The sequence below is a fragment of the Eublepharis macularius genome, chromosome 12 (genome assembly GCF_028583425.1).
Source record: "Eublepharis macularius isolate TG4126 chromosome 12, MPM_Emac_v1.0, whole genome shotgun sequence".
NCBI lineage: Eukaryota > Metazoa > Chordata > Lepidosauria > Squamata > Eublepharidae > Eublepharis > Eublepharis macularius.
Window position 1 is genome coordinate 52,624,200 of NC_072801.1, and position 24,061 is coordinate 52,648,260.

The window sequence follows — 24,061 nt, forward strand, 5'->3', positions numbered from 1 at the left end:
TTGAAAATAATCATTTTGAACTCCAGAACCCGCCCCCCCCCCAATATATAGATTTTACTACAAACTGATATCATCCTTTCTGGAAATACGCAATCATGGTAAAATACCCCCCTTTGGATTGTTGCCAAGTAGGCCCCCTCTCCTGCTCTAAGGCCTGCCATGAACTGTGTTTGAGTTTTCTGTACTGCTGTTACACAACTACATCAGAGACTGCCCTGCACGTGTGCACTTTAATACACGTGTCAGTTTCCTGCCTGCTTGCTAGTTATCCTGCTGCTGCAATAAACTGTGTCAGTTTCCTGAATCCCTGTCTGGACAACTACACTAAGGACTCTCTTTCTGGGCAGCCTTGCCCAAGCCTATATCTGGACCTTCCTGTGTGTTTGGACTCCACTACACGTGTGCTCCCTGCCTGCCTTGCCATCTACCATGGACTGTGCTTGTTCCCTACTCTGGACTGTGTTTTATATGCTGTTTCCCTGCCTCCATGGAAGCCTGCCTCATCTGGGGTACCTGCTCATGCAACCATCTCTATTTTCCTACTCTGTACTTTCCTAGTTCTTGTATGTAATCTTGTATGTGTGTGCAAGTTCAGGCTTATGCCACATTATTAGTAAATACACGTTATGGATTGAATATTTGTAGTCTGCCTCTTTATCACGTGAGTGTCTGATTAAGGGACCCTGGTATAGATTGGTTAGATCCGCACTAAATTTAGTTCCGGACTGCTGTAGCTAATTCCCCATTCAAAAAGAGCAGTTCCAGTAACAGGATGCAAAGTTATAACAATTTTTTTTCTCCACAGAAACATTCATAACATTTGTTATGTTTTGGAACAATAAGGTGTGAGAGTCTTTCCAATCACTTTTTATGAACAACTGTAATTTATTTTTTAAAAAATCTTGGCTTTTAGTATTCCTTATTTTCCTTTGCTTTACAATTACTTTTATAATAATAATATACTATATATAAACATAGAATAGTTTTTTTTAAAAAATCCGTTAATAAAATCTAAACCATTCATATTGATTGGGTAATGTTACTATTGTAACATCTATGAGCCAATCAACACATGCAACAAAATGTCATCACAGTTCTTAACAGACTGTGAGTTCATTTGGAAAGCAAGAGTATAGTCCTGTATAAACACTAAAACATTAGCTCTTCTTTAAAAAAAAATACCCCACAGGCTAAGATTTCCATACACAGGGAATCTGTCATTAATTTTATAGATGTATTAATTAATTGTCATCATTTAGATAGTTTAAAAAGTAGTAATTACATTGTGTATAGATACTTCCTAACAATTTGACTTCATCAATAGCAAAATGGTACAAATAAACTATTTGCATTAGTATATGTCAGTATCTCCTCACTGGAACATTTATCAGAACACCAAGTGAAATCAAAACAGCTTTTTGACAGTTTCTGCAAGGCCATTAGGATCAGTCTGTGGCTGTTTCCACACATGTTAGATAATCCACTTTCAATACTCTTTAGTGAACATTTGAAACTGATTTTCCATGTGTGGAATAAAAAATCCACTTCTAAAGGATTGCGAAAGTGTATTGAAAGTGCATTATTCAACGTGAGTGGAAATGGCCCATTTCTCAGAGTATAAATGATGAGATTCAGAAGCAGTGGTAATTCTGTGTACAGAAATACAGCCAGCAGGTGCACTGCAGCTTCAAGTAAGAAAAAAGTAGAATAAATAACAAGCTGAAGACCATCACAATCAGATTTGTTTCTCACCTGAGATGACAGACTCTTTAAAACAGTGGCGAAAACAGACTTATAAGAAGCTAATATATATACATAAACAAAATAACCCCATAATGAATGCATCAGCAAGAAGGAGCACCTCAGTGTTGAATCAAAGCAATATTAGACCTCCAAAAAGCAGCCTAAATGCATTTCCTGTAAACATGACAGCATAGATTGTGCTGCTGAACCTAGATAAAGCTGCCATTTGGCAACAGGCACTTCAGTTCCTAGTTATTGTGTATTGGAGAGGATTCATTGTAAACGGTAGAAAACCTATGTGAATTCATCAGTAGCCATACTAGTACGCCTGAGCTATTCGCATTAGTATCAAATGGGAATTCTTTGGGATGTGTATTAGATCAAGTGGAATGAAAACATCTTCTTTGACATTTTCTGCATGGCCATTTGCATCTCTTTGTTTCTCAAGCTATAAATAATAGGATTCAGGAGTGGGGGCAAAACAGTGTACAATACAGCTGCCAGAAGGTCCACCTGTGGTGAAGATAAAGATTTTGGTCTGAAGTAAGAAAACACAGCTGTAGAAAGAAACAAGCAAAACACAGTCAAGTGTGGAACACAGGTAGAAAAGGCTTTGTACCTGGCCTGGGCTGAAGGAATTTTAAACACTGCAGAGAAGATGAACCCATAAGAAGCTAAGATGTAAACAAAGCAAAATGAGTCAACAATAATTGTTTCAATTAGAATAACTACCATATTGGCTGTTGTATCAGTGCAAGATATCATTAATAATTGAGGGATATCACAGAAAAATTGTTTGATATTGGAGGTGCAAAATTGTAATCTGAATGTGTTTGCAGTGTGCAGAACAGCATTCATTAGGCTAAAGATCCAAGAAGCTGCTGCCATTTGGACGCAAGCATTCCAGTTCATGATGATCATGTATTGAAGAGGATGACAAATGGCTACATAGCGGTCATAAGCCATGACGGAGAGAAAAGTCAACTCAGCACTTGCACATGTTACAACAGAAAAAATTTGCATAACACACCCAGAGAAAGAAATCCGTTTGTTGTTTGTCATCGAAATCACCATGGATTTGGGGACAGCAATAGAGATATAACAAACATCTGATAAGGAGAGGTTAGCAAGGAAGAAATACATGGGGCTATGAAGGGACTGATTCTGGGCCACAGTCAGGATGAGAAGGAAGTTCCCCATCAGGGCTGCCAAGTAAATAGAAAGAAACACCACAAAATGTAGAATCTGTTGCTCTCGGACTTCAGAAAATCCCAAAAGGAAGAATTCTGTGACAGTTGTTTGATTCCTCATTTCCTCGCTGAAATGAACCCTTGTAGTAAAGAAAAGGAAATGCGTCATTGAGAAATAGAGATAATGAAGAAGCAATTTTTTGCCATTTGTACCATCATGATTGGAATTTGGGGCAGTAATCCGGGGTCCCAGATCACATAGAGAACATTGGGCCAAGCTACACATGACGAATGACACTTGAACGGCAAGTGTATTTCTCCCTGTTCACTTGCCCTCCACTCAATCCACTTGCCGTTCAAGTGTCATTCGTCATGTGTAGCTTGGCCCAAAGACTCTACAGAAAAACAGGCTTTACCTTCTCATCTGAAGCAACCATTCTCATCTGGGCTAAAGTAAACCATTACTTAATAGTACTAATGGTTCTGTTAGGAATTTCCCCCAAAAGGTTGCTTTTTAATATGTTCGTCAAAAGTAAGCATGGCAAAATATAAGTGCCTGTTCAATTATATGAAGTTTAAAAACAACAGCAGCAGCAACAACAAAAGATATACCAGTTCTACAAGGTTGATTTAAATCCAGCTATGGTTCCCTCTGCAATTTTTAACGCACAGTGGCTCCACTACATGAATACTCACATGCAATCCGGGTACATTTCTTGCCTTTTGAAATTATTTTCGCCACTATTGTATAGGTACAGAGTAATTCAAAAATCATTCTAAAAGCACATGAAAAATGCCTTATTGGGTCACATCAATGACTCACCTATTCTAGTTTCGTCTTGCCTGTTCCCAGGAAAGTTCAGAAACGGTTTGCCCAGACATAGAGTATGGAAAATTTTCTTTCCCTGTTATTTGGACTTAGCCTTTGGTGTCCAAACGTACTCTGCATAGTTAACTATCATACTTAACAGACATTGATAGAAGTATTCTCTATGACTCTATCTAATCTATTTTTAAAAAATCTACTGTCACAACATTTCATGGTTATGAATTCCATATATTATCAGAGGGTGTAAACATTATTTATACACACAATGTCCCAGTTTTAATAACCATTATTTAAGCACCTTGAATATCTGTTGTATCACGCAGACACTTTCTGATTCAACCAGGGCTCTGTGTTCATTGATATTTAGTTTCTTTGACCATCTCTTCTACTTCTTGAAAGGTTTGCTGCACATTTACAAACAAAACACTCCAGTGACCACATACTTCATAGAACAATATTATAAGATTACTCTTCACTTTCCCTCTATGTACTGAGCTATTCCTTTCAGGAGAAAGAAATGGTGATGTGGAGCAGATTTCACCCATTACTATTCTTATTACTAAATTTAAAAACTTGTTCCCTAGAGTCTGTTATGTCTCATCAGAATAAATTAAGTAAACAAATTAGAAATGTTATATGGCACACACTTCTCTGAAGTTTCATGAAATAGTGGAGGAAAGAACTGTGTGTGTTATGTACTGTCAAATAATTTCTGACCTATGGAGATGCTGGACAAGATCACACTTGGTCTTTCCATCGTCTCAGTACCTGGTTCAAGGTGTCTCCCCTGCCAGGTAAGTATACAAACACATTGTATACTTGGTGGGCCCAGTTTCTAGCAGTACTATTCACGTATATTGACAATTCTGGTCTTATCCCAGATCAATGGAGAACTGCAATTGTAGTGCCTATATATAAAAAAGGGGAGGAAAACTGATCCTGCCAATTATAGACCTATCAGCCTCCTAAGTATTATTAGCAAACCATATGCAAGGCACTTACTAGGTAAATTAGAAATATGGTTGGAGCAAGAAGAGATTATACCAAAGGAACAAGCTGGCTTCAGAGCAGAAAGATCGACCATGGAGCACTGTCTGATCTTTCGACATTTAATTGAAAAATATTCAGCTAGAGGTCCTGCCTCACTGTATGCTGCCTTTATTGATCTAAAGGCAGCTTTCGACTCTATATCAAGATCAAGACTATGGAAAAAGTTAGAGAGCAGCAATATAGACAGGAGATTACTCTTTCTTATTCATGCTCTACATAAAGATTCTACCTTGAGAGTGAGATACAGTCCCCTAGGACTCCTTACAGAACACATTAAAACCTTTAAGGGAGTCAGACAAGGCTGTCTTTTAGACCCCGGTTTATGTAACCTTTATTTGAGTGATGTGGTTAACTGCCTGTTAAATACTGATTCTCACCCTCCAAAATTAGGTCAGTGTCATATATTGATCCTATTATATGCAGATGACGCACTCCTTCTATCAAGGACCCTGTTGGGCCTTGGTAGGGCACTTGGTAGTTTTGCCACCTATTGTGAAAAAGAACATCTTACTATCAATTATGATAAAACTAAAGTTATGACTTTTGGTAGGTGCCTCAAAAAGAGAACATGATCGATGAAAGGGAACAGAATTGAGCAAGTCAACAGATTCACCTACCTCGGGGTAGTGTTTCAGGAAAACGGATCTAATGCAGCACATTGCAATTTGAGAGCAAAGAACGCTGAGAAAACTACGCATGCAATACTGAGATTCTTTCATGCTAAAGGGGCTCTTTATGTTCCTGCTGCACTGAAACTCTTTCAGGCTAAAGTAATAGCTCATCTCCTGTATGGCACTCCTATTGATATCTCGGCAACAAGTCAGAAATCTCTAGAAAGGATACAATCTAAATTCCTGCGTGCCATTCTACAAGTCCCTCCAGGTGTCCCTAATTCCCTCCTTCATTTAGAAACAGGATTAATGAGAACTGAGGCAAGGATTTTGTTGGCTTCTGCTTTTCAATGGATTAAAATTAGCAGGAACCCAAAGGGCCTCCTTCCTCTCGCAATGCAAGACACCTACCTGCCGAGATGACTGCATATCGTTGAGGGAAGTCTGGAAAGAGTGGGCCTCTCTATCAGTACCCTTCTAATACAAACTATTGACCAGGCAAAGCTCACAATTAAACAAAGAATCTGTGATTTAGAACGCCAACAAGACCTAATGAGATCTCTTGGATTTAGGGCTCCTGATGCGACCAAATTTAGTATGAATATGGCCCAATATCTCAAACTCCTAGATTTTCCCTCCCATAGGAGGGCTTTTACATTGGCAAGACGTAGTGTCATGTCTTCAATGATCTTGGAGGGGAGATATGAAAAGATTCCATATTCTGAGAGGATCTGTCCCTGCCCCCTGGATGTGGTATGTGGTAGAAACCATGGGACATGTTTTTTTTGCAGTCCCCTCTATAAAGAAATTCGAGCTCAGACCATTTTTTCAATTATAAATAGAGCTGACACAGTGACACACAGTGAATCTTTAGCCACTACTAAGGCAACAGCTACATTTTGTGCGATGGTGATCAAATTATGCAACAAACACCAACTAGGCATATCTGGGCTTTAATTCAGACAACTTTAGGAGGTTACCATATGGTGGCTGTTTAAGATCTCTGCTTTCTAATTTTAAAGTGTTTAAGCGGGGCTATATTTATGTTTATGATAACTGTTGTAAGATATGTGATGTATGCTAATTAGATTTTATAATATTTATATTTGTACTAATTTAACTGAAGTTTTAACTTGTATAATTCTTACCAAATAAGGGAATGTCTTATTTTACTAGTTTAAAGCTGGTCGTAAACCAAAATAAATGAATGAAAAAAGTACCTAGTTCGCATCCCATGTTTTCAGTGGTTCCCACTGTGGGAATAGTGGGAATAGCTTCCCACTATTCCCGCAGTGTCAACTCTTTCTGCAAGCTGCTCCATAGGCAGGGGGAGGGAGGGACACAGAGCATTACCTCTATCAGGTCCTGCCCACACACTGAAACTCCACTTGTGACATGATATGTTGTCTGGTGGAGCAGAAGGGTCCATTCCAGGACATCCTGTCATCAACAGTCCTTCTGAGGAAGTGAGAGGAGCTCAGCCTCAGCTCCGTGGAATGGACAGTCCTTGCCCAATGTCTCGGTTGCTGAAACCCTTTAAGGAGGACACCAAGCTCTTGTGCTTGTACAAGGCCAACCTGAATCAGGTCATCCCCCTGATCTAAGGGCTCGACCAGTTCCTGGCCAAGGAGCTTGAGCATGAGGAATTGCTGCTCCCCAGGGTCAGGGACTTTGTGAGGAGGATGCAGGCATGCGGGGCCAAGTGCTTGCATCCTCTGCACCATGAGGTGCTGTACCAAATGGCCTCCCTCTGTAAACCTCGTATGAAGGGAAGTATCATCATGCCGGGGGGGGGGTGAGGGGGTGAGATGCAGCACTGGAAAAAGTATCTTCGTAGAGCAGTGTTTGGTTTCCAGGCAGTGAAGACAAGATGAAGGAAACCGGGCAGGGGCAAGGGGCAAGCAGCAGAGGAGGACAAAGAGGGGGAGGAGGTGGGAAAAGAGCCAAGCCAGGAGAAACCCACAGAAATGAGACCACATGATTTCTGTTCCTTGTCTGAGGGCTGTGTGGTTGGCCACAGCCCAGTGGGCACATCTCTCTCAGTGGAGGACTTGGCAGGGTCCATGGTGCAAGAGTACCTTGTGGAGCCCACCGAACCCTCCCAGGCCAACCCGTTGGAGTAATGGGCAAGAAAATCAGCCATATGGCCAGACCTGTCCATTGTGGCAACCAATATCCTGTCCTGCCCTCCCACCAGCGTGCAGAGCAAGCAAGTGTTCTCCCACCTGGGAGACCTCCTCCGTCCCCGCCATGCACATATGCACCCGGACCTGGTGGATATGTTGACCTTTGTTAAGGTCTACCTCCACCTGCTTAGATATCCCTCCATGGACCTTGACCTACCTGGGATGCGAGCCACCCATTCTACTGTGGTTCTAGGCAAAGCTTCTCTGCAACAGCCACAAGATCTCTGGCCCACTGACTGGCTCTGGGGCAAAGCAATTTAATGTTATTACCTGTCCTGCAGCTGCTCAGGTCAGGTTTCTGTGAGTGCTGGTGTTGTGCTCTAGTCCCCCTCAGTCCCTGGGGCTGCTTCCAAGGCTGAGGGCCAAGCTCAGTGGCCACCTCTGCTGAGGGCTCACATTGAATATTGTCTTTGCCTGATTTGGTCAGGTATCTGGGAGTGGTAGTGTTGTGGACTAGCCCCTCTCAGTTCCTGGGATGCCTTCCAAGGTCTGAGGCCAAGCTCAAGTGGTTTTCTCAGCTGATGGCTCACAAATGTTTGGGTCTTCCCAGTCCTGCTCTGCAATGTGGCTGGTAACCCTTTGTCCTCCCAGTCAAGTTCCCGTTCCCTCTTTCAACCTCTCCTTCTCTGGAAGGAACCAATATGACCCTTCCCCATGACATTCTGCCCATCGTGTCCTCTCCCTGACAACTTCCCGTTCCCTCTTTTAGCCTCGCCCTCTCTGAATAGAACCACTATGAACCTTCCCAACAACTTATCTTGCCCATCTCATCCTTTCCATGAAGGCAGGAAGCTGGGTGCTATCAGCTGCTGCCACTTTTGGACACAAGGGGCAGCTCAGGAGCTGTTGCACATGTGGTTGTACCTAACGGTGCCCCCTATCAACAGCAATGGCTGTCCCCTCTGAGCAGGGGGGAATGGGTCCCGTGACTCCCGTCCTTTCCACGAAGGCAGGATGGTGAGTGATGTTGGGGGCAGCCTCCACATCGACACAGGAGGGTTAGGGTTAGGCCGGTGGCTGATGCTGGGAACATGTGATTGTACAGCACAGTGTACCTGATTCAAGGCATCTGCTGTCCCCTCTGAGCAGGGAGGAAATGGGTCCCAAGACACCTGTCCTTTCCACGAAGGCAAGAAGGTGGGTGCTCCAGCTGCTACCGCCTTTGGAAACAAGGGACACCTCAGCTGCTGTGGCACATGTGGTTGTACAGCATGGTGCCCCCTATCCAGGGCACCTGCTGTCCCCTCTGAGCAGGGGGGGAATGGGTCCCGTTACTCCTGTCTTTTCTGTGAAGACAAGAAAGGCTCACAGTTATGAGTAGTGCCCATCCTGTCTGCTCAGGTAACGTGTCTCTAAGTGGAGACAGTTCTTGGGGCTGCCTCCACAGCTGGTAACTTCCCACCCTTGGTTCTTTCTTTCCAACTGTCTAATGCTGGGACAACTCAGATATTAATGCAATACATTTGTCTCCCCAATATCAGATACACGGTATCTGTCTCTCCTTTCAATCCAATACAGGTATTCAATGTATCCATGCATCATTCGACCCTATACATTTATCCCATACAGCTATGCACCTGTCTATTGAGAAACCTATCTATCCCATGTACCTAACCGTCCAATGATCCATGTCTAGCTGGTGTTTTTTTGCAGCAACAGCCTCTGCACCATGTGAGGTGTGGGCAACAGCATCAGCCCTGATGCTAGGAAGTCCCCATCTGGTGAACGTACGTTGGTGTCTCTGACCCACCAGGGTGTGTGCTTGTGTGTGCAAGGCCTCTACATTTGCCACCATGTCTTGCTGGAGGGTGTTCTTAGCAGATTGTTGCTGGGTCATTTTGTAAATGCGGAAGCCTCCGACATCACCCATCTTACTGAGTTCAGGAAAGTAGCCTCTCTGAGGCCTGGCAGGTGGGCACATGGGGGGTGCTGCTGGTGAGAGGCCAACCCCCCCAGCTCTGCAAGCCCACAAAGCCCAGTGGCTATCGACAACTTCCTTCTCCCTGGCTACAGTAAGGTGGCATCTGAGACCTGGCAGATGGGCTCATGGGGGGTGCTGCCAGCAAGTGACCAAACCCCCTGCCCCCTAGATGGGAGGTGGCTTGCCACGACCTCCCCGATCCCACCTGGTTCAAAGACCACCAACATCACCCATCTTACTGAGTTCTATGGGAGGTTCTGCCAGCGAGCAGCCAGACCCTTGCCCACCAGAGGGGAGGTGGCCCACCACTGCCTCCCTGAGCCCACCAGGCCTGGAAGCCGCCGACATCTTCCATCTCCCTGGCTTTGGGAAGGTGGGCTCTCTGAGGCCTGGCAGGCAGGCACATGGGGTGCCACTGGCCAGTGGCCAACCCCCCTGCCCTTTTGGGGGGAGGCAGCCTGCCTTCAAGTCCACCATTTTTACACGGGGCCAAAGTCAATTGGGGGCTCCAATTCCATCGAATGGGAGTTTCCTGGGGGCAATGGATTTGCGAATGTATAACTCCAAGAACCATATTGCAATCTTGACCAAACTTCGATAATAACTGGAGAAGAGCTTGCTGAACACTCCTTGTGAATATGGGCTCTCTAAGTCCCTCCTTTCAGCACCTCTCTCCCCTAAGGCCAGATGGTTTAGGTTTTACATTTGGTTTAAGGAACACTCATGAACTAGGTTGCCACCAATGCAACTAGTATAAGGGGTGTGTTAAATACACTGTGAAATGCCTTTATTAGCTGGGAAGGACCACTGAGAATGTTGATAGATTAAAATGAGGAACTGAGTTTATTGAAAAGTGTGAATGTATTTACTTCATTTATATTCCACCTTTCTCTACAATGGAGACCCAAAGTAGCTTATATTGTCCTTCTCCCCTCCACTGTATCCTCACAACAGCCATGTGAGGCAGATTGTAAGGCTGTGAGTGTGGTACGGGACAATTACTAATTTTAATTAATTAATGGGAATATTAATATTTTGAACTTTGCACAGCTTTTCTTTATGCAGGACCCATGGCCCCTAGACTATTGTTTAGAGTGGCAGGCCAATGAGGACAAGCTCCTTAGTTTTCACTGGAATAAAAATGGCCTGGATCCAATATGATATTTCTTTCTTGATATTAACCCTTCACATAATATGTGGTGAATTACATATTATGTACATAGGCAGTTTGGTGTAAGGATTAAGAGTAGTAGGACTCTAATCTGGAGAGTTGGGTTTGATTCCCAACTCCTCTTTTTGAAAACAGCTAGATGGCCTTGGGTCAAGCATAGGGGTGTGCAAGGCCTGCCTGTTTCAGTAAATCTGATTAGGTTTTAACTGAATCAGGAAACCGTTTCGGTATTCAGGAAAAACCAAAACAGCAAGCCGATTTGGTATTCACATTTCGGCTTGATTCGGCCATTGTTTTCAATGAGAAAACATTCTCCTGGCTTTCTGGGAGTCTGGGGGGGGGGTCTGTCCAAATCACATCAAACTTGGTGGAGACCTTCTGCTAACTCTCATCTAACTATCCCCCAAGTTTCAGAAAGATTGGACTTTGGGGGTCCATGTTATGCCCCCCCAGACATGGTGCCCCATCTTCCTATACTCTCCATGGTTCTCTATGGGGAAAAACAAGTCATCTTTCTAGGTGGCTTGGGGTGGCATTTTGCATGCAAAATGCCTCCAAACCTCAGGGGCCCATCTCCCACCTGTCCTCCCACCCTCTACCAAGGCCCAAGCAGATCCCACTTTGGGGGGGCCATTTTATGGCCTCCCCAAGATGCTGCACTTAGCCCCCCCTTTCTCTATTATTTCCTATGGGAGAAATAAGAGATGCTTGTCTGGCTAGGGATGGCATTTTGCATGCAAAATGCCCTCAAACTTCAGGGGCCCATCTCCTACCTGTCCTCTTACCCTCCACCAAGATCCAAGCTGATCCCACTTTGGGGGGGCATTTTATGCCCCCCAAAGGTTGTTATCCTGCCACACCACTACACAAAATAACACAACTCACATCACCGTTTTTGACAGCAATTGTGTTTGGGTGATTCTCTGATGTGAAGTGAGTTGTGTTATTTTTGTGTAGTAGACTGCTTTTATGCCCTGTTGTACCATCCTACTGTGTAATCTAAAGCAGTTAAAGAAACAAAGTGTTTTTGACATCAATTGTGTTTTGGGTGATTCTTTAATGTGAAGTGAGTTGTGTTATTTTTGTGTAAGATACTGCTGCCATGCCCTTTGGTGTGCCCCCCTCCTGTGTAATCTAAAGCTGTACAAGAAATAAAGGGTTTTTCACAGGAATTGCATTTCTGTGATTCTTTAATGTAAAGCGAGTTATTTTTGTGTAGGGGAATGCTGGAATGCCCTTTGGTGTACCCCACTTCTGTGTGACCTATAGCTGTTAAAGAAATAAAGTGTTTTTGCCAGGAACTGTGTTTTTGTGGTTCTCTGATGTTAAGTGAGTTGTGTTATTTTCTGTGTGGGGGACTGCTGGTGTAATGTGTCACAATGGTTTGCCTACTTGTACTTTGAAAGTGAATTAGAAAAAAAACTTTATTCAGTGTGTGCTTGTGTTTTATTGTTTGTTGTGCAGTTGGTTCCCATCATAGGGAACAATGGGGCTGGCTGGCCAGCCATTTCTGTTGGTGGTGGGGGAATTTGGGGGAGGGTGTCTGTGCTTCAGGTGCTCTTTCACAGGGACAAGCTCACACTCAGGAGTGTGCCCACCATTGTGGCACCCCTGGGCTGTGCAGAATTGCCTTGGGAAAGAGAGTGTAAAAGTTTGCATCACAGGGAACAATGGGGGATGGCTGGCCAGCCTGCTCCTGGAGTAGTGGCCAGTGTGGGAATGTTGAGGAGGGTGTCATTAAGTCAGTGTGGGGCTGTGGGTGGGTGAATTTAAAAGGGGGACTGCTCCTGTGGCCATAGATGCCACATTCCGTGGGTTCCTGCTGTGGGAGATTTTCCCATAAGAGGAATCAATAGAAAGTGGCTGGCCACAGGACAGGGGAGGTTAGGTTTTGGGGAGGGTGTGTGTGGTATTTGGCAGTTTGGGTGGAGGTGGACTGTGGCTATGGCCATTGGCAGCCCCAATCCCATGTGTTTCTATGGTGTGGAAGTCTTCCCCACAGTAGAAAGACAAAGTGGTGTGGCGGGGGGGGCATAAAATGGCCCCCAAAGTGAGATCAGCCTGGGCCTTGGTGGAGGGTGGGAGGACAGGTGGGAGATGGGCCCCTGAAGGTTGGGGGCATTTTGCATGCAAAATACCACCCCTAGCCAGACAAGCCTCTCTTATTTCCCCCATAGGAAATAATGGAGAAAGGGGGGGCTAAGAGCAGCATCTTTGGGAGGCCATAAAATGTCCCCCCAAAGTGGGATCTGGTTGAGCCTTGGTGGAGGGAGGGAGGTCAGGTAGGAGGAGGTCCATTGAAGTTTTGGGGGGAATTTTGCATGCAAAATGCCACCCCTAGCCAGACAAGCCTCTCTTATTTCCCCCATAGGGAATAGTGGAGTGGAGGTGCATAGGGGCACCTTTTTGAGGCCATTATATGCCCCCCCAGTGGAATCTGCCTGAAACTTGTTGGAGGGTGGGAGGACAGGTGGAAGAAGGTCCTCTGAAAGTTGGTTGCATTTTGCTTGCAAAATGCCACCCCAAGCCACCTAGAAAGATGACTGTTTTTTTCCCCATAGAGAACCATGGAAAGTATAGGAGGATGGGGGCACCTGTAACTTGAGGGGTAGTTAGAGGAGAGTTAGGAGAAGTCCTCCACCAAGTTTGGTGTGATTTAGAAAGAAAACACCCCCTCCCCCCAGACTCCCAGAAAGCCAGGAGAATGTTTTCTCTTTGAAAACAATGGCCAAATCAATTTGGAAATCTCTGATTCAGTATTACCGAAATTTTTCAGTATTCAGAAAAAGTTTCGGTAATACTGAAAAAACCTGAAACAGCCCTGATTCAGTAACTTTAACCTAATCAAAATGCCGAATTACACACCCCTAGTCAAGCATAGCTTTCCGGGGCTCTCATAGCTACACCCATCTCACATGGTGATTGTTGAGAGGATAATAATAACACACTTTGTTAACTTCTCTGAGTGGGCATTAACTTGCCCTAGAGTTCAGCATGTAATTTGAATGTTTGTTGTTGTTGTTGTTGTTGTTGCTATTATTATTTACATGAACAAAGAGAAGTCAACCTTTTGGACATAAAACATAAAAATGTTCATATTCTGTAACACGTTACTCTTCCATGTACATGTACTCTAATATCAGTTTTGTAGATACATGAGTTTATTGTTGTCATTCAAAAGTAAATAGATAACAGTAAGTAAATATGTAATACACTAGTTTTTCATATACATGGAGTCTAATATAATTCTGAAAGTACACAAGTTTATTATCACTATTCCGATGTAAATAAGATGATGTCAATAAAACGTAGTGATTGTATTGCATATCACAGAAATAACACGTCTATTTAAATTCATCATTCCTCATAAGGATTCTTCATCAGTCCTCATAAGAATTCACAAAAGCAGTTTGAACTAGATTATTGTCACTGGGAGGTTTATCAGATGACCAGCTGAAATCCAAATACCTTCTTTGATATTTTCTGCATGGCCTCTTGGATCTCTTTGTTTCTCAGGCTATAGATTATGGGATTCATGAGTGGTGGCAAGACTACGTATAAGACAGCTGCTAAAAGGTCTACAGATGGGGAGGACATGGATTTGGGCCTGAAGTAAGAAAACATGCCAGTAGAAAGAAACAAGCAGAACACAATCAAGTGTGGAATGCAGGTAGAAAAGGCTTTGTACCTGGCCTGGGCTGACTGCATCTTGAACACTGTAGAGAAGATGAACCCATAAGAAACTAATATGAAAAAGAAACAAAACGACCCCAGACTAATCATGACGGCAACAATAAGCCACAAGTTAGCTGTTGTATCAGTACATGAAATGATTAATAACTGGGGAATGTCACAGAAGAATTGTTTTATAGTTGACCTACAGAAATGTAACTTAAATGTGTTAGCTGTTTGTACGACTGCATAGATTAAACTACAGATCCAAGCAGAAGCTGCCATTTGGAAACATGCATTCCATTTCATGACCAGCATGTACTGCAGAGGATGACAGATGGCGACATAACGGTCATAAGCCATCACAGTGAGAAAGGACAACTCAGAACCCGCAAATGTAATAACTAAAAATACTTGGACCACGCATCCAGAGAAGGAAATCAGTTTGTTGTTTGTCAGTGACATGGCCATCAATTTTGGGACAGTGACAGAGATGTAGAAGGCATCTAACACTGACAAATTCCCCAGGAAGTAATACATAGGGCTATGCAGGTGGCGATTCTGGATTATAGTCAGGACAAGAAGAAGATTACCCGTTACGGCGGTGGAGTAAATGGAGAGAAATATCACAAAACCTAAGATCTCTAGGTCTCGGATATCAGAAAATCCCGTAAGTAAGAATTCTGTGACAGCTGTTTCATTTAACATTTCTTCTATGAAAAAATAATCTGTAGAGAGAAAAGAGAACATGATTTTGAATAAAAGAGCAGATGAAGACATTTATTTTTAGCCACTTGAAATTTATTCTGAAAATCATATGAAAAAAAATAGTTGTACAAAATTTAACACATGAATTAACCCTCTTTTAATTAAAATGGAAAATTATCTCATTTCTGTTCGCAGATATCTTTCCTGTATATGTTATTTGTTCATCGAAATTATACTCCATCCGCCTATGATGGGTTGAAATGTAGCTTTCTGCATTCCAAAACTAACACTCTTACTTGGTGTATTCTGATAATGGCTTGTGGAGAGCCGCTTTTCACAATCACCGTCAAGCAAAAATAATATATTTAACTTCATCCTTGTCGTGAGGCTTGTACATTCCTCCCCAGCAGTGGCTGTTTCAAGAAAAGAACTACCTGCAAACCACAAGCCATTTTCTTGCAATATGGGTTGGATTCCACATGGTGCTCAGTTGAGCCACGTCACAGAGCCACCCATGATGGCACACAAATCACTGAGTATCATTGCTGTAACCTCTGCACTGAGAAGGGTCTTGGTAACAAAGACTACAATACTAGTGGCATATTATATTTCTGTTCCACTTGAACAGTTTTCCTGACATATAAAAGAAAGAGAAAATATAGTAGTGCTTTTTCACATATGATCCAGTGATAAGAGTTTGTCCCTGAAAGTACATGTGTCTGAACATACAGCCTACCCTGTTTGCAAACGCTAGACATTCATTCCAACACATTGCTTAAAGTACGTTTCTTCATGAAAAGTTACAAGTTTTGAACTCCTCACATTAATCAGCCAATTGGTCTTTAGATGTCAGAGAAAAAAAAGTTTATGGGACAAAGCAGTGAAGAATTATGTGTTGTCTTTTGGTTATCTTCTTGTGCATAGATTGCTTAATTGGAAGTTATAGGGCCAAGCTACACATGACGGATGACACTTGAACAGCAAGTGTATTTCTCCCTGTTCACTTGCCCTCCACTCAATCCACTTGCCGTTCAAGTGTCATTCGTCATGTGTAGCTTGGCCCTCAGTCTTTCAAAAATTACTTCCAGAGAAGTGTGCAAAGGATTGCAGTCTTAGCCTGCAACATACAAGGTGGATTAATACAATCCTTGAGTGCATGGATGACCTCTACCTGTATCCACAATGAAAACTTGCAGTAGCCAGGACTGAGGTGTACCTGTAGCATGTAAATGCTTTGAAACACTTTCTATTACAGACCTGACAGGATATCATCATTCACTTTTCTATGACACCATGGTTGGATCCAGTCATGTTTTCTGCTAGGGACAAAAGAAGGAACACTCCAAAGATTATGGTGGGGATCCAGCGACTGTTAAGTACAAAAGTCATGCTGGATGGGGGCTGTAATAAAGACAAGAATTGATCGAGACTGAGTGGGAAAGATGGCTGCATCCAACTGCATGTGCAGTGGTGCAACTGAGGACTATATCTCACCAAAGAATAATGTAAAATTTATTTTATTCCACGAGGCTTGCATATGTTGCATCCATGAGCCTACATAGCTCATTGGAATCCTGTCATCTACAGAATGGACTCTTCAAATGACGTCTTCCTTGTAACCAGAGCTCTATGAAAAGGGTGCCTGATCAGACATGATAGCTTATTCTTTACTGTTAACATTCTTGTAATGTTTTAAATTATTTATTGACTCCAGAGGTGGAATCCAACCAGGTTTTTTCACTCAATCTTGCCCAGTTGTCCTCCTTACTACATATCCCTCCCACATTACTGCCTTCCATGCAGGTTCCATGATTCCCAACATAGCCTCCCTGGGTGGTCAAAAGGGACCCCTCCTCCCCTTTTCTCCACCAGTAAAACAGGTTGGATTCAGCCCCTTATCTTATTAAATAACAATCCAGATTTATAAGGGAATACCTTGAAGCAAACTATTATAATGTCCAGCTGAAGATCCAGTGACAAGACTGTGTAGTTTTAGAGTTTGGTCCATAACAAGAACTATTTATTTTTTGTCAAAGAACAGCCAGTGCAAAAAGCCAGATTTGCCCATTCCCTCCCATTTTGACAAGAGCAACAGAACAGGGGACATGCGATCCCATCCAAGATGCTGTCCAATTTCCAATGCATTAATATATTAATTTAAAATATGTATTAACTTACAAATGCATTTCTTGTTTTTGATTAACTAAAAGATTTCTCTCATCTCTATCATGAAGTGTTCACATCTCTTAAAAATGAGAAGAAATGGACATTAGAGGCGCCTTAATGAAGTAAAATCTTTGATCCATCTTGTGCTATTTGCATCAGTGGTGGGACAGATGCTTGTGAGAAGTGCATATACCAGGAACATCTCCATCAGTATTTGACATCAGCACCTTGTGTTCAGAGTCATATTGCTTCCGAACATTTACCTGTTATGGCATAATGTCATGTATAGACTATCACAAATTTGTTTATGAAGAACTCTAAGCCAATGGATGACATCACCATTTTGTGGCAGTGAATTCCATGTTATGCATAGTATAAAGAAATATTTTGTTTTAATTGCAAAAAATCTAACACCAATTTCACTATGTGTCTCTAAATATAAGCCAGTTAAGGTTCTGTGATGGAGGAAGGGGTAGCAAGGTGTGCCAATCCATTGTTAGAATTACTCACTTTTTGAGTTGAGGATACTTTAACACAGAGATGTCCTTGAGTTTTTAGTAACCATTATATGAATTTCTTGGACATTTAAGACATTACTGGGATAGTTTTTAATTCAAGTTTTAGGTGCGTAGCCATGTTGTTCTGCAGTAGAACATCAAGAGTCAAGTCTAGTAGCATGTTAAGGACAAGATGATTTTCAGGGTATATTATTTCAAATGCAAGGATACCATATCTGACAATGGGAGCTTTGGCTCTTGACGGTTTATACCCTGAAAATCTTCTTAGTCTATAAGGTGCTACTGGACTTGAAACTGTTTGATTCAGCTATCACTCTGTGTGTATTGCTGCTTAGTACCTACTACCTATTACCTTCTAAGTATCTTTCAATAAAGATGTATTACAACATTAATTTAAAACGAATTTAAAAAAACCCCTCAGCTGAACACCTATCAGATCTTGGAGAACATTTTAAAATTACTTACCTGTAAAATTACTTACATCTTTCCCTCTCTTCAACATTAGGAGAGACACCTTATTTGTGCTTTTGATTATGTATCAGAGAATTGCTTTCCAGAGACCTTGCACGTCTTCACAGCAGAAATCCACAGAGAAATATTAAAAACCTGCCTCTCACAATCTCCTCTCAGAAGTTTCATCACTTTAGGGAGGGAACAGTAAAAAAAAGTTTACAGTTCAATGTATCTTGTTACGCTGAATGAGTGATAAACTCTCATTCTCATCCTATGATGGAAAGATATATGTTTAAACTATTGAGTTGGATGGGCTTTAAGGTCAGAGTGTTTCAAAAAGGAGGCTTTGCAAATATAGTGTGATAATGTTCAAACTACTTGTTCAAATTGCTGTAGCGATCCTTCTCAGTGACTATTGTGTGGAAGTTTTCTTCTTTTTTTCTTCTGATAAACATGTTTTGCTGCTGTTTTGCTCTCACTTGCCTTGGGCTTCTCAAGAAACTCTACCAGCGGAATTTCGACCATAACCAAATTTTGCTTCAGATGGGACAAGGGCAACTTTATTCCTTGAAAGTGAGCATGTTGCCTGTGAACCCAATAAATATGAAAAAAGTCAGTCCTTTGTACTTTTTAAAACATTTGCATATTATTTTCTCATTGAAAGAAGTCACACTACAGTGTCCTTAACATCTTTCCTTGTCAGCTTTAATGTTGAGATGATGGTTCCTGAATAGAACCACTATGACCCTTCCCAACAACTTCTCTTGCCCATCTCATCCTTTCCATGAAGGCAGGAAGCTGGGTGCTATCAGCTGCTGCCACTTTTGGACACAAGGGGCAGCTCAGGAGCTGTTGCACATGTGGTTGTACCTAACGGTGCCCCCTATCAACAGCAATGGCTGTCCCCTCTGAGCAGGGGGGAATGGGTCCTGTGACTCCCATCCTTTCTGCGAAGGCAGGATGGTGGGTGATGTTGGTGGCAGCCTCCACTTCGACACAGGAGGGTTAGTGTTAGGCCGGTGGCTGATGCTGGGCACATGTGATTGTACAGCACAGTGCACCTACTGTCCCCTCTGAGTAGGGGGGAATGGGTCCCACAACTCCTGTCCTTTCCATAAAGGCAGGAAGGTAGGTGCTATCTGCTGCTGCCACTTTTGGACACAAGGGGCAGCTCAGGAGCTGTTGCACATGTGGTTGTACCACATGGTGCCCCCTATCGACAGCAATGGCTGTCCCCTCTGAGCAGGGGGGAATGGGTCCCGTGACTCCTGTCCTTTCTACGAAGGCAGGATGGTGAGTGATGTTGGTGGCAGCCTCCACGTCGATACAGGAGGGTTAGGGTTAGGCCGGTGGCTGATGCTGGGAATATGTGATTGTACAGCACAGTGTACCTGATTCAAGGCATCTGCTGTCCCCTCTGAGCAGGGAGGAAATAGGTCCCATGACTCCTGTCCTTTCCCCGAAGGCAAGAAGGTGGGTGCTCCAGCTGCTGCCACTTTTGGACACAAGGGACGCCTCAGCTGCTGTGGCACATGTGGTTGTACAGCATGGTGCCCCCTATCCAGGGCACCTTCTGTCCCCTCTGAGCAGGGGGGGAATGGGTCCCATTACTCCTGTCTTTTCTGTGAAGACAAGAAAGGCTCACAGTTATGAGTAGTGCCCGTCCTGTCTGCTCAGGTAACGTGTCTCTAAGTGGAGACAGTTCTTGGGGCTGCCTCCACAGCTGGTAACTTCCCACCCTTGGTTCTTTCTTTCCAACTGTCTAATGCTGGGACAACCCAGATATTAATGCAATACACTTGCCTCCCCAATATCCCCGTACACGGTATCTGTCTCTCCTTTCAATCCAATACAAGGTATTCAATCTATTCATGCATCACTCGACCCTATACACTTATCCCATACAGCTATGCACCTGTCTATTGAGAAACTTATCTATCCCATGTACCTAACCATCCAATGATCCATGTCTAGCTGGTGTTTTTTTGCGGCAACAGCCTCTGCACCATGTGAGGTGTGGGCTACAGCATCAGCCCCGATGCTATGAAGTCCCCATCTGAGATCTTTACAACTCCGACTGTGCAAAGGGAGGGATAAGAATGGAGAACTCGGAATTAGAGGAAGTAATTTTACAAGAAGACAAAAAGGAAATCTCTAAGGTCTACAAGGTGTTGTTAAAATGGTACACTGAAGATGAGACAATTAAAGTGCAAATGGTGAAGTGGGCTATAAATTTTAACAAAGAAATAACAATGGAGGCGTGGGAATACTTGTGGAAAAATACGTTGAAGATCACGACATGCACCAATATTAAAGAGAATGTCTATAAAATGATTTATCGTTGGTATTTGACACCAAAGAAAATTGCGCTAGGGAACTTGAATACGTCTAATAAATGCTGGAAGTGTAAAAAACATGAAGGATCTTTGTATCACATGTGGTGGACTTGCGAAGTAGCTAGGCAGTACTGGGGGGAAGTAATAAGAGTAATAAGTGAGATTCTACAATTTCAAGTTAATAAGAACCCAGAACCCCTGCTACTGAACTTGGGAATTGAGGACATTCCAGCACAATACAGGACATTACTATTTTATATGACAGCAGCGGCTAGACTTTTGTACGCACAAAAGTGGAAAGTACAAGAAGTGCCAACTATTGAGGACTGGATTTACAAATTGCTGTACATGGCGGAGATGGATAAAATGACAAGAAAACTGAGAGACCTTGATCCAGGACAGTTTAACACGGATTGGGAGAAGCTGAAACAGTACTTGGTGAAAAAATGGGAGGTGGGAGGAGAACTGTGGCAGTTTGAAAATTACTGAAATATAACAAAAGAAGAGGGAAGTGACTATACCGGGGGGTGGAGAGTTAATTGAAAATTTCTAAGCAATTATTCTATTTGACTACTATACATAGTATTAAGTAATAGAGGTGTTATTATAAGATCTATAAGGATAGAAACTAATTAATCTCATCACTGGCAGATAATTGTATAATGGAGAATTTATATAATCAAAATGAATGAATGCAAGAAAGGGGGGGAAATATATAGTAGCATACAGAATATGGTTAAATTGATTGACTCATGCTGAATGTGTATATGGGTTAAAATGATTGACTATTTTTCGCAGATAGTTGTATAATGGAGAAATTAGATAACTAAAATAGTATGAAGATAAGATATGTAGAAGGAAGTAAAGAGTAACATATGGAGTATGGGTTAAATTGATTGACTTATATTGAATGTATGCAATGCTTATAATGTACTTAAAGTTATGTATAATGAGGGACAAATTATTTGTACCATATAGACGAGACTAGAATGAGTAAGATAGAGTACAGGCTACTAAAATGACTATTGAAGAATATATGCCAGGAATGTATTATTTAGTTGATAAGTTAAAAGGGAAGGGAAATAGAGAGAGCACTGTGTTATAATAGATAAGCTTAGAAGAGAGTGAAAATATATGGTTAATAGATAAAATAAGTTTGAAATGAGTAGGGGGAAAATAGACAAAGGGTTGGAAAACTGTTGGAAGTCAATAAAAGGGGGGAAAGGGAGGGGGTTAGAATTGGAATATAAGAATTTAAAGGAAATTGATTGTAATTGATATTAAATGTTTCTAATCCAATAATTTTTTTTTAAAAGTCCGCATCTTGTGATCATATGTTGGTGTCTCTGACCCATCAGAGTGTATGCTTGTGTGTGCAAGGCCTCTACATTTGCCACCATGTCTTGCTGGAGGATATTCTTAGCAGATTGTTTCTGGGTCATTTTGTAAATGCGGCAGCCTCCGACATCACCCATCTTACTGAGTTCAGGAAAGTAGCCTCTCTGAGGCCTGGCAGGTGGGCACATGGGGGGTGCTGCTGGTGAGAGGCCAACCCACCCTCCCCCAGCTCTGCAAGCCCACAAAGCCCAGTGTCTATTGACAACTTCCTTCTCCCTGGCTACAGTAAGGTGGCATCTGAGACCTGGCAGATGGGCTCATGGGGGGTGCTGCCGGCAAGTGACCAAACCTCCTGCCCCCTAGATGGGAGGTGGCTTGCCACCACCTCCCTGATCCCACCTGGTTCAAAGACCACCAACATCACCCATCTTACTGAGTTCCATGGGAGGTGCTGCCAGCAAGCAGCCAAACCCTTGCCCACCAGAGGGGAGGTGGCCCACCACTGCCTCCCTGAGCCCACCAGGCCCAGCAGCCGCTGACATCTTCCATCTCCCTGGCTTTGGGAAGGTGGGCTCTCTGAGGCCTGGCAGGCAGGCACATGGGGTGCCACCGGCCAGTGGCCAACCCCCCTGCCCTTTTGGGGGGAGGCAGCCTGCCTTCAAGTCACCATTTTTACACGGGGCCAAAGTCAATTGGGGGCTCCAATTCCATCGAATGGGAGTTTCCTGGGGGCAATGGATTTGGGAATGCATAACTCCAAGAACCATATTGCAATCTTGACCAAATTTCGATAATAACTGGAGAAGAGCTTGCTGAACACTCCTTGTGAATATGGGCTCTCTAAGTCCCTCCTTTCAGCACCTCTCTCCCCTAAAGCCAGATGGTTCAGGTTTTACATTTAGTTTAAGGAACACTCATGAACTAAGTTGCCACCAATGCAACTAGTATAAGGGTTAGGGTTAGGGTTAGGGTTAGGGTTAGGGTTAGGGTTTATTTGAATGTGTGAATGAATTTACTGTATTTCCACCTTTCTCTACAATGGAGACCCAAAGTAGCTTATATTGTCCTTCTCCCCTCCACTGTATCCTCACAACAGCCATGTGAGGCAGATTGTAAGGCTGTGAGTGTGGTATGGGACAATTACTAATTTTAATTAATTAATGGAGGATATTAATATTTTGAACTTTGCACAACTTTTCTTTATGCAGGACCCATGAAGACTATTGTTTAGAGTGGCAGGCCAATGAGGACAAGCTCCTTAGTTTTCATGGGAATAAAACTGGCCTGGATCCAATATAATATTTCTTTCTTGATATTAACCCTTCACATAATATGTGGTGATTTACATATTATGTACATAGGCAGTTTGGTGTAAGGATTAAGAGCAGCAAGACTCTAATCTGGAGAGTTGGGTTTGATTCCCAACTCCTCTTTTTGAAAAGAGCTGGGTGACCTTGGGTCAAGCATAGGGGTGTGCAAGGCCTGCCTGTTTCAGTAAATCTGATTAAGTTTTAACTGAATCAGGAAACTGTTTCAGTATTCAGGGAAAACCAAAAGAGCAAGCCGATTTGGTATTTGCATTTCGGCTTGATTCGGCCATTGTTTTCAAAGAGAAAACATTCTCCTGGCTTTCCGGGAGTCGGGGGGGGGCGCGTTTTCTGTCCAAATCACACTAAACTTGGTGGAGATCTTCTCCTAACTCTCATCTAACTCTTTCCCAAGTTTCAGAAAGATTGGACTTTGGGGGGCCGTTTTATGCCCCCCCAAACAAGGTGCCCGTCCTAAACTATCCTCCTACACTATCATTGGTTCTCTATGGGAAAAAACAAGTCATATTTCTAGGTGGCTTGGGGTGGCATTTTGCAAGCAAAATGCAACCAACTTTCAGAGAACCTGCTCCAACCTGTCCTCCCACCCTCCACCAAGATTCAGGCAGATTCCACTTTGGGGGGCCATTTAATGGCCTCCCAAAGAAGGTGCCCCTATCCACCTCCACTCCAGTATTCCCTATGGGGGAAATAAAAGAGGCTTGTCTGGCTAGGGGTAGCATTTTGCATGCAAAATGCCCCCTAAACTTCAGGGGCCCATCTCCCACCTGTCCTCCCACCCTCCTCCAAGGCCCAAGCAAATCCCACTTTGGGGGGGCATTTTATGAACTCCCCAAGATGC

General features: G+C 43.0%; 2 protein-coding genes across 2 annotated transcripts; both read right to left on the reverse strand.

The window, feature by feature from the left end:
- Positions 1-2,118: 2,118 nt before the first annotated feature.
- On the reverse strand, positions 2,119-3,054 carry LOC129339343 (olfactory receptor 14A16-like). The gene has a single exon (XM_054993928.1). The coding sequence runs from the start codon at positions 3,052-3,054 to the stop codon at positions 2,119-2,121; it is 936 nt and encodes a 311-aa protein (XP_054849903.1).
- An 11,088-nt stretch (positions 3,055-14,142) lies between these two features.
- LOC129339344 (olfactory receptor 14I1-like) lies at positions 14,143-22,029 on the reverse strand. Its single transcript, XM_054993929.1, has 3 exons — positions 21,906-22,029; positions 15,531-15,566; positions 14,143-15,083 (listed from the first exon to the last, which is right to left on the reverse strand). Exons 1-3 carry the CDS (start codon positions 22,027-22,029, stop codon positions 14,143-14,145), a joined length of 1,101 nt encoding a protein of 366 aa, XP_054849904.1.
- Positions 22,030-24,061: the final 2,032 nt, after the last annotated feature.